This window comes from Rhinopithecus roxellana, chromosome 13 (assembly GCF_007565055.1).
Source record: "Rhinopithecus roxellana isolate Shanxi Qingling chromosome 13, ASM756505v1, whole genome shotgun sequence".
Lineage (NCBI taxonomy): Eukaryota > Metazoa > Chordata > Mammalia > Primates > Cercopithecidae > Rhinopithecus > Rhinopithecus roxellana.
Window position 1 is genome coordinate 55,182,774 of NC_044561.1, and position 10,225 is coordinate 55,192,998.

Below are 10,225 nucleotides of genomic sequence, written 5' to 3' on the forward strand. Positions count from 1 at the left end.
TGTATGAGTGCGTGCATGTGGAGTGAGGTGTGTGTGTTGGTGTGTGTGTGGTGTGTGTGTGGGTATGTGTGGTGTGTGTGTAGGGTGTGTTTGTATGATGCGTGTCGTGTGTGTGTGTTTGGTCTGTGTGTGGGATGTTTGTGTGTGTGTGGTGTGTGTGGTATAGTGTGTTTGATGTGTGATGTGGCGTGATGTGTGTGGTGTGTGTTTATGTGTGGTGTGTTTGTGTGTGATACGATCTGTGTGGTGTGTGTGGTATGTTTGTGTGTGGTGTGTGTTGTGTGTTTGTGTGCTATGTGTTTGGTGTGCTGTGAGTGTGTGGGGTATGGTGTGTGTGTGGTGTGTGTGTGTGTGAAGTGTGTATTTGATGTGTGATGTGGTGTGATGTGTGTGTGTGGTGTGTGTGTGCAGTGTGTGGTGTGTTTGTGTATGTGGTATGATATGTGTGTTTGATGTGGTGTTTGTGTGGTGTGTTTGTGTGAGTGTGTGTGGTGTGTGACTGTGTGATAGGTGTGGATGTGTGGGTCTGTGGTGTGTGTGTGGTGTGTTGTATGTGTGTGTGTCCGTGTGTTAAAAGTAAAAGCTGCTGTCATGACTTACTGATGGTTCCTCCAATGACCTTACCATGATGACGTGAGAAATGATCTTTCATCATTGTCAACTGGGAAACAAATAGATTTGAGGGTTTCCTTTCCCAAGTTTAGGGGTTAATATATTTTTGAATTGTGCTGTGTTTCAAACTTTTTATCCTTTCTGGGACTGTTGCAGGATCCATGAATAGCTCTGTCATGCCCTAGGTGAATTTTCATGTTCGTTAATTTCCTAGGAATTTATGTTAATTACTTGAAGCCTGCCACTTAGATTGTGAATGCACAGATGAAGACCATTTTTCTGGAAGTGCTATTTCCCACCATCCGTGAGGAGCCCTGGCTGTCGCCCCCATCTTGGTTGGCGTCACTGTGGGGCTGTGCCTCTCCCAGGATGACTCCTTGGCAGAGGCCCCACCTGACAACCTTACCTCACACTCGCCAGCGGCCTGCTTTGCTCTTTGAGTCTCTGAAATTCTATTACTGATTTGTGCATTTACCTTTCCATTTGTTTTCCTGAGGAAGGAGGGGAGTAGGTTTGTTCTCTGTTCTCTCCCAGCCCCCAGGACAGGGATGGCTCTCTCAGACCACTCGCGGAACGCATGAATTTGCTATAGTTCCCCCAGACTGCCTGGTAAACCAGCAGATTTTGCAAGCTTGTTGACTGTATTATGTGTTTAGACTTGGACCATCCAAGAGATGCTTTTCCCCCAGAGCTATATTAACTGGTCCATAAAGAAGTCTGTCAACTTGGTCTACATCTAAGGACATGAAGTAGCATAACACCATAGAATGAAAACACGGTTTGGAACAAGACCCGGATCCCAAGTCAGGCTTGGCCAGTCTTCACAATTTGATCTTAAACGAGGCCCTCCTAGAATGAGGATGATGAATGTTTCCCTGCAGCTCTCATAAATGACTACGTGAGTCCAAACTACAGACTACAGAAGCCCAAATTCTCTATGTAAAATACAGAATCATAAATGTAGATTCTTTATAATGTAAAGCTACTTTAAAACCTATGAAGCCCCACAATTAGGTCAGGTGCTGTTATAGGCTGAATTGTGTCGTCTCCCCACCCAAACTAATATGTGGAAGCTCTAACCTCCAGTACACCAGAGTGTAACTGCATTTGGAGATGGTTAAAGAGATGGTTAATTGATTAATGTTAAATTAATGTCCTCATGTGGTGAGGACACAGCAAAAAGGTGGCCATCTGCAAGCCATGGAGAGAGGCCTCAGGAGAAACCACACCTACTAATACCTTCATCTCCAACTTCTGGCCTCCAGAACTGTGGGAAAATAAATTCTTGTTGGTGAAGCCATCTAGTCTCTGGTATTTTGTTATGGCAGCCTGAGCAAACTAATACTCTTCTCGACAAGTATCTGCTGATGGACTATGGGACTGATGTGAGAACCTCTGCTGCAGTACCAAACTCTGTTTTATCAGAATAGATAAATGCAAGTGGAATTCTAGTTTATCAAAGCATTTTTCTGTTCTTTGGATTTTCATGACAATACCAGAGACTTAAAAAAATAGAGACAGGATCTCGTCATGTTGCCCAGGCTGGTCTCAAACTCCTGGGCTCAAGTGACCCTCCTGCCTCAGCTTCCCAAAGTGCTGGGATTACAGGTGTGAGTCACCGTGCCTGGCCCAGAGACTCATAATATTCATTTGGGATTGTCTTCAACTGGTAGTGTAATAGTTCCTAACCTTTATATTTATGAGTCTCTATTTTACATTTGCCCATCAAATGATCTGTAAAAGAAAATCTACTTGAGTATATGAGGGAGGATCTATTTAATGCTCAATAAGGAGTGGTTTTTATTGCCATTCCATCTTTAAGAAGGGCTACCTGAGCTTTCTCTTATGACATAATAAAACATATAATTGCAGAGGCCTCCTTCTATTCAGTTTCTGTGGGGAAAATGCAGTATTTCAGGAAAGTAGCATAAGAAATGTCTATACTAGTGCAAAGTTTAAACTTGAATAGGACTGTTTTGCTTCCTAGTGGAGGTTGTGGCAGAACTGAATCAGGGGACGTTCCAAGCCTCAGGGAGCATCATTTCTTCATTATTCAATGATAATTGGCAGAGCTTTGTGTCAGGTCCTGCTGGTTTAATGAGGTTTCTGCTCAGAGGGAAAAGCCTCATTGCTTGGAGCCATTTTGCAGCTACACTCTTTGTTGAGAAAGGGCAATGTGACAGGTAGACAGGTAAAGGACAGGTAGCTACATAATGTAGCAGTTCATGTAACTGCCCAGCCTGATAGATTTTGATTGTCACTTCCTTTGAGGTGAGATCTTGCAGGTGATGGACTGGGCTGAAGTCTGAAGGGCTTGTGAGAAATAATGGCACTCCAGGCACACAGGATGTTGAATCATGGGGCTGTTTTTTTGAGCTATAATGATCAGTAAGTCGGGTTTCCCCTCGCCTTCTAGTGGAGTTGGAATTGCTGTTCTCTTACATCAAATCTGCTAATTGGCATGAATATCCTCTTGACTATTCTGTAATCAGCTTGAGAATTTCAGAATGTGCAGAGTGGGAAAAGGTCGAATTCCAGGACCTGAGGCAAATACAAGCAATGACAACTGTGAAGCCCTGGACAGCTTACAAGGTATTTTGATGAAATACTTCTTAAAAGGAAAAGCCGTGGACAAGTCAAATTTAGTGGAGTTAAACAAAAGAATGATTCCAGAATTAGGCATCTCTCTGAACCAGAACAGGTTCTCAGAACTCCAGCCTGCCACGTGGTTAGGCAGCTTTCATGGGCAGAAAGCAGACAGGAGGCACCGAGGTAGTTTAACTGGTTACAGAGCAGCATTTTGCCCTGTTGGAGTAAGTTGTCCACCTGTGATTGACTGAAAATGGGCTGCTGTGATTGCTGGAGATCCCACTATTTGTTGACCAGAGCGCACCCGTACAGTACTCCTGAGTTAGGCTTCTAGTTAGTTTTTGTACTAAGTAAGATTGTAGTTTTTATTTGAGGATCGGAGTATGGAGGCATCCTTAGGCCAAATGTGATTTAGTCTAACCTGCTGCTTGCTCAGGCTGAAAAGCCACCATTGAGACTGGGTGTGGCCAAAGTGATGTTCCAATACAGGCGGCAGAATCCTACGTGCAAATGTCAGGAAGAGGCCACCCACTCCAGACCCAAGCCTTCAGACATCTGTGTGAAGGAGCAAGTGGAAATATGACAGAGATGATTGTACTGCAATCTGGACATGACAATGGCATTCGTTTCGTCTGTACCACTCATTTAGATGCCCTGCTCCCACCTGGACACAGAAGCTCTGCAAAGGCTTCTAGGCCACTAGGAGGGCATGGCGCGTGTCCTCGTAGCTAAAGAGAATGTCCTTCTGCATTGTCCAAGCTTTACAGTGACTTGACTTGTGAATTGTGGACTGTATCGGTCAGCAGAGGGAGGTCTCTCTTTTGAACAAATTTTTTTTTGAGACGGAGTCTTGCTCTGTTGCCCATGCTGGAATGCAGTGGCGTGATCTCGGCTCACTGCAAGCTCCGCCGCCTGGGTTCACGCCTTTCTCCTGCTACAGTCTCCCGAGTAGCTGGGACTACAGGCACCCGCCACCACGCCTGGCTAATTACTTGTATTTTTAGTAGAGACAGGGTTTTACCGTATTAGCCAAGATGATCTTGATCTCCTGATCTTGTGATTCGCCCGCCTCAGCCTTCCAAAGTGCTGGGATTACAGGCGTGAGCCACCGCGCACGGCCAAATTTTAAGGATATTCTTTCTGCCTTGTATTTCTGAGCTAGGGCCATCTTGCAACAAGCCCAGCAAACAGCTGACCACGATGGCCATGTGGGCGGCCATGATGGAAAGTGCCCCCTTCCTCCTTGGGTTAGGGCCTGAGTGATCCATGAATCACACCACTGAGCAGACACAGACACCCTGAGGCTGGAGAGCCACCTTACTGCCCACGTCCCCTTCACTGGCCTTTGCAGCTCTGGCCATGCCATGCCCAGTACAGTGTGGCTTGTTCTTTAAGGTACAATCGAGTGTTGATCTGAACATAAACCTAACACTGGGAGCCAGGTAGCACAGGCTTCTGTTTTCTAGATGAGAAAACTGAGCACCAGAGAAGCTGAGAACCTTTTCCAGAGTCACAGAGCAGTCAGAGGCAATTCCCAAATTCAGATTTTCCCCGGACTCCACACCCCTGCTTCTGCAGGGTGCCTCACTCCATGTGGGGAGTATCTAAGTGTGAGGAGAGAGGCAGCCTCTCATCCCCAAGGAGAATGAGGGCTTTGGCTGCTGGGACACGAGGCCTGTGTTTTTTGTTTTTGTTTTTGTTTGAGACAGGTCTCACTCTGTTGCCCAGGCTGGAGTGCAATGGTGCAATCATAGTTCACTGTAGCCTCCACCTCCCAGGCTCTAGTGATCCTCCCACCTCAGTCTTCCGAGTAGCTGGGACTGTGCTCAACCCTGTGTAAAAATTAGCTGCCACCACTTCTGGCTAATTTTTAACTTTTTGTAGAAACGGTGTCTCCATGTGGTGCCCAGGCTGATCTCGAACTCTCACCTCAGCCTCCGAATATGCTGGGATTACTGGCATGAGCCACCATACCTGGCCCCAGGTTTTGTTTATTCCCTGGCCAGGCGTTGGTGGCAGGCTCTGTTCTAGGCAAGGAGGTGCTTAAAAACCTGCCCGGAGCTTCTCTGGCTTTGCTGGGTCCCCACAGCCTCCTCTGGGGCCACAGGCACTGGCCCAGGGGCATGAGGGCACACCTGTGCCTTCCTCTTTTGCTGTGTGCCATCTGCCCTTAGACGCCTGTGCCCCTCTTCTCTCCATCCTGCCTTGAGCGTTTCCCAAGACTTTCCCCCATGAAACAGCAGTGCTTCCTGATGTCATTCTCAGGTGCCAGGTTTTCCATCTTCCTTACGATGCCACCTGTGGGCTGTGCCCCTCTGGCTGGTCAGACAGTGGCTTTACCAGGACGGCTCCCAGCCACACGCCCTCCTTAGAGGCCCATTGAGACATTCCTCCATGACAATGCTGCAGGGAGTGAGGACAAGGACTCGCCTCACAAACTGAAGTTAAATGGTTACCAAGGAGGGTACCATGCTTGGTTAGTCCTCCAGATAAAAGTATGCATTTGACAGCTGCCTAGCATGTTAATGAATGGACTCACTTGCAATCAACAGTTTTTAATTAACACCTACTGTGTGCTGGGTCCTATGTAAACTGTTGGAGCAAGGCAGACAAAGTCCCTGGGTTCACAGAGCTCACACTCTAGTGTGGGAGACAGAGGACAAACCAGGGAAGGGAAGAGAGAAGTAAAGTAACGGGTAGCGATTGCATCATAAAGAACTGCAATGCAGGCTTGAGGGTGTGGCGTGCTCCTAGGGCGCATATTTGAAGAATGTCCTCTCCTAGGGTCTGCAGTCTCCCCAGCAGGCATGGCCGAGGGCTTCCCTGTGGTGTCAGCAGTAGAAAGGGCCCCCTGTGCTGGCAGTGGGTCCCCACCTCTGCCTGGGAGTGATGGGGCTGGGGAGGCTCCTCACAGGGCCACTGTGCTCCTGTGGTCTTGTCACTATCACTGGGGTCATTCTTGGGGAACCTTGGCAGTCTCCAAGGCCCTGAAGAGTGGTTCTGGGCCTGGCTGTGGTCCTTTCCCTTACTCTCCTCCCCTAACCTCGTGCCTTCTGAATCTGGGGTATTTAGAACTGTACTTTCCTGACTTCCAGGGCCACAGGCCATTTGTATTGAACCCTGTGCCACCGAGTCTAATTGGTTGTCCCTTCTCCACTACAGTCGGGTGCCCCGTTCTCTTCCTTACACACTCGTGGCTGGCTCAGTGGAAGGAGCTCCTGTCACTCCTCTAACAACATCTGACCCACCCCCAGGACTGGCCTATCTGAAGTATACACAGAAAGTAGCGCTTCCTTAAATGTCAGTGGTTTCTTCATTAAACAATGTAATATTTTTCAAAAGAGGAATCAATCGATCACTTTTGGCTGAGATATTAGTTTAAGATGTAAGTGCAAAATTGATTTTTGTGACCTGTCCTCACTGTTTCAATATGTATTTCCTTAATATACATAATTTTCAGAGTCTTCATTTGTCATTTGTCAAAAAATAATATTGCTGCTTTCTTCCATTATTATAAAAGAGAAAAGATGAATCAGGCCCTTTTAAAACTTCAGATTGCAGCAACATTTTAAATTTGAAAGAGTAACTTCCCCTCCTCCTTGGAATCAGAGTGAATTTTTCCCCTTTGCACTCATTGTACAGTCGATGCAAGGATTCCTCTGGGAGTAGGAAGATTTGGGACTATAAACCATCTTATGAAAAATGACAATTCCTAGTGCTATAGATGCTACCTAACCAAGGATGTTATTGGTCCTAAAGGGTTTATTGCCATCAGCACAAACACTGGAGCCATTTGCATTTTGGGTTTGCTAGACACTTGCTCTCCAGTTCCAGGCTCATGTGATAACATTAATTAACCACTTTTAAAGCATCTACTTGAGCCACAGGAAACTTTTACTTCTCCCAGTGATCCTACCCCTTATGGTTCTCCAAAGAAAGGGCCCTGGCAATGTAGAAGACAATGTGAATAGCTACCTGGAGTGTGAGAAACAGTTCCACTTGTCTCTCAATCATTTGGGCTGTCGTGGATTAAGCGCCCCCCTCCCCTGCCTCTGAAATATTCCAAAACACTGGTGCAGTCAACATCTCTGCTTTTATGAGCATTGGCAGCAAGTTTGAAATAGAAAACAACAGTTCTCTGATTTGGGTCATGGCTCCATCAGTCCTACAAGGCTTCCAAAGCCAGAGTTGATGTTCCCTCCTGTTAGGTGAGGGTATGATTGAAGGGCTCCAGGTAGAAGCTGCTTAGGTGCTAGGAAAATTGAAAGGAGGCTGCTTCCGGATCTGCAGAGGAAATGTTACCCAACCAGATGCATCTGAAATAAGTGCTGATTCTCATCTATCTATTACCTATCTGTATCTATCTATCATCTACTTATGTTTGTATGTATGTATGTAGGTATCATCTACTTATGTATATATGTATGCATGTATCTAAGTATCCATTCACCTATCCATCTATCTATCTATGTCCATCTGTCAGTCTATCTATCATCTTCTATATCTATCTATCTTTCTGTCTATCATCTTCCATATCTGTCTATCATCTACTTTTATATATATGTATGTACGTATCTAAGTATTTATCCATCCATCCACCTATTGATCCATCTATCTCCGTCCATCCATCCGTCTGTCTATCTATCTATCTCTCAATCATCTATCTATCTCTCAATCATCTATCTTCTATCTATCTATATCTATCTGTCTGTCTGTCTATCTATCTATCTATCTATCTATCTATCTATCTATCTATCTATATCTATCTATCTATCTCAAGCAGGAGAATAGGCAGGCCTTACCTGAAATCCTCAAGGAACCCCAGCTTCCTCCACCCTCTCCGATAGAGCTGGTACCTGAGCATTATTATGCAAAGTCCCTAAACAAGGTAGTGGATGATGAACTCAGGCTGCCTGGAGACAGTCAGGAATAGAACCCGTGCCCTGCTCCCTGGCTAGGGCTTTTCCTCTGCCTCAGAATGCCCCCCGTTCTCCCATCTCCAAGCTGGTTGTGCTCCTCACAGGGTTGGCCTCCTCTGCTCTAGGTGCAAGCCCAGGGTGGCAGCGAGGCTCTTGGCCCAGGTCCCAGGAGAGGTGAGTTCTGTCCCCAGTTCTGGTGTGAGGTAACTCCAAGGCCTCCTTTGTCCTTGGATCTCAATTCTGGCTACACCTGAGAGCCTTTTTAAAAAGTGTAGATGTCTGGCCTCCCCGCAGGGACACGGATTTCTCAACATCAGTGTTGCTCTTAGGAGCACCCTTCCCACTGCGGCTGGGCAAGGAGGAAGCCTGGAGTTTGGAGTGGGACCCTCATGCCTGTATTTAAAAAAGAAAGAAAAGGGAAAAGGATGCCTTGATGAATCTGATGTCTAGTCTTCATTAGACTATGGGCATTTATTATTTTATTTTAGTTTTTTATTTCCATAGGTGTTTGGGGAGCAAGTGGTGTTTGCTTACATGAGTCAGTTTTTCAGTGGTGATTTGTAAGATTTTGATGCACCCATCACCCAAACAGCATACACTATACACTCTATGGCCATACCACCCTGAACACGCCGGGTCTGATCAGACTAGAGGCCTTTGAAAGACATTTACCTTCCACGACTGAAGAATTTTATTGATTTATTTGTTTTTTCCTTCTTGGCTGCACTGGCCCTGTGCTGTAATAAGGTACACAGCACAGAGGCCCAAGCCTTTGCTCCCTCCTCCACCCCCTGCTTTATATCCTGTCACCGTGCGAATTGGTGAAATCCCTCCACCTTAGTAAGCCATTTGCCAAGCCTACCTCATAGGAACAAGAATGTAAGCTTTGTGAAAGTTCAGTCGAACTATGAAGGTCAAATGGTGTCATCCCATCTTGACGATGATAAAAATGGAAGCCCTGATTGCAACAAGCAAATCTTCCCTGAGAATGACACACAGAATTACACATGGAAACTCAGTGTACGACTTTGCTAACTCAGTCGTTGTGGATATCAGCTACCATTGGACCAATGTCTTAGCAATATTTAAATGGTACCTATGTGAGATAGCAGGTGAAAGTAACAGCACAGCCAATAGTAAAACCATATATCAAGATGGCCATTGAGAACAGAAAATCATGTGTGGAAAGTACATGAAGTGTTGAGACTGTGTCCTTGAGTTTTATTGTCCTGCTCAGGTGGTAGATTCTGAGCTCTGTCAAAACACTCCACTGGATTTTACTTTGTAAATGAGCTCTTGTCCTGGGGTGTAAGTCAAGCCCCTGTGTGTGCCCCAAGGTGGACTCCCTGGCTTCACTTATCTAGTGGGGCTGTCTGCTTTCCTATTTTCAGCTCAGTGACTGCCTTCTGTTTGTGTTTGTCTTGCTGCAGATGGACAGAAGAAAGTTCAAGAAGAATTTGACATTGACATGGATGCACCAGAGACAGAACGTGCAGCGGTGGCCATTCAGTCTCAGTTCAGAAAATTTCAGAAGAAGAAGGCTGGGTCTCAGTCCTAGCGGGAGAGCCCCCTCCTATTCCACCTGAAAACACCAAACTCAACATTACCTGTCAAGAAATTAAAAGAACAACACCCTAGAGAGAAGTCATCCACACAGAATCCACACACGCACAGCAAACCTCCAATGCATGTACAGAAACCTGTGATATTTATACCCTTGTAGGAAGGTATAGACAATGGAATTGTGAGTAGCTTAATCTCTATGTTTCTCTCCATTTTCATTCCTCCTGCAACTATTTTCCTTGATGTTGTAATAAAATGAAGTTAAGATGAGTGAATTCAAGCGTCTGCCTTTCTCTCTCTCTTTATTTTACCCGATGTTAGAGATGACTGTGAGCCAGGTGTCTATTTCCTCCTTCTCTTAGGAGTCAGAGACATAACACGTTGTTTTCTGTTAGGAGCTTTTTTGCTGAGAGTGAGGGATCCATTTTCAGCCATGCCTGCCTCATTCGGAGAGTCCTAAGTGCTGGCTGGCGATGGCAATATATTTTCTTCTTATCATGGGAATAGAGCCCTGCATCCTCCGGTGCCGAAGACTCAGAAGT

At 45.9% G+C, this 10,225-nt stretch overlaps 1 protein-coding gene across 1 annotated transcript in view; it reads left to right on the top strand.

Moving 5' to 3' along the window:
• The window catches only part of PCP4 (Purkinje cell protein 4), a 61,434-nt gene extending 51,471 nt beyond the window's left edge, over positions 1-9,963 (top strand). Inside the window, exon 3 of the mRNA XM_010368697.2 lies at positions 9,551-9,963. Within this exon, the coding sequence (XP_010366999.1) occupies positions 9,551-9,678 (128 nt within the window). The 3' untranslated portion in view covers positions 9,679-9,963. The remainder of the gene's footprint in view (positions 1-9,550) is intronic.
• Positions 9,964-10,225: the final 262 nt, after the last annotated feature.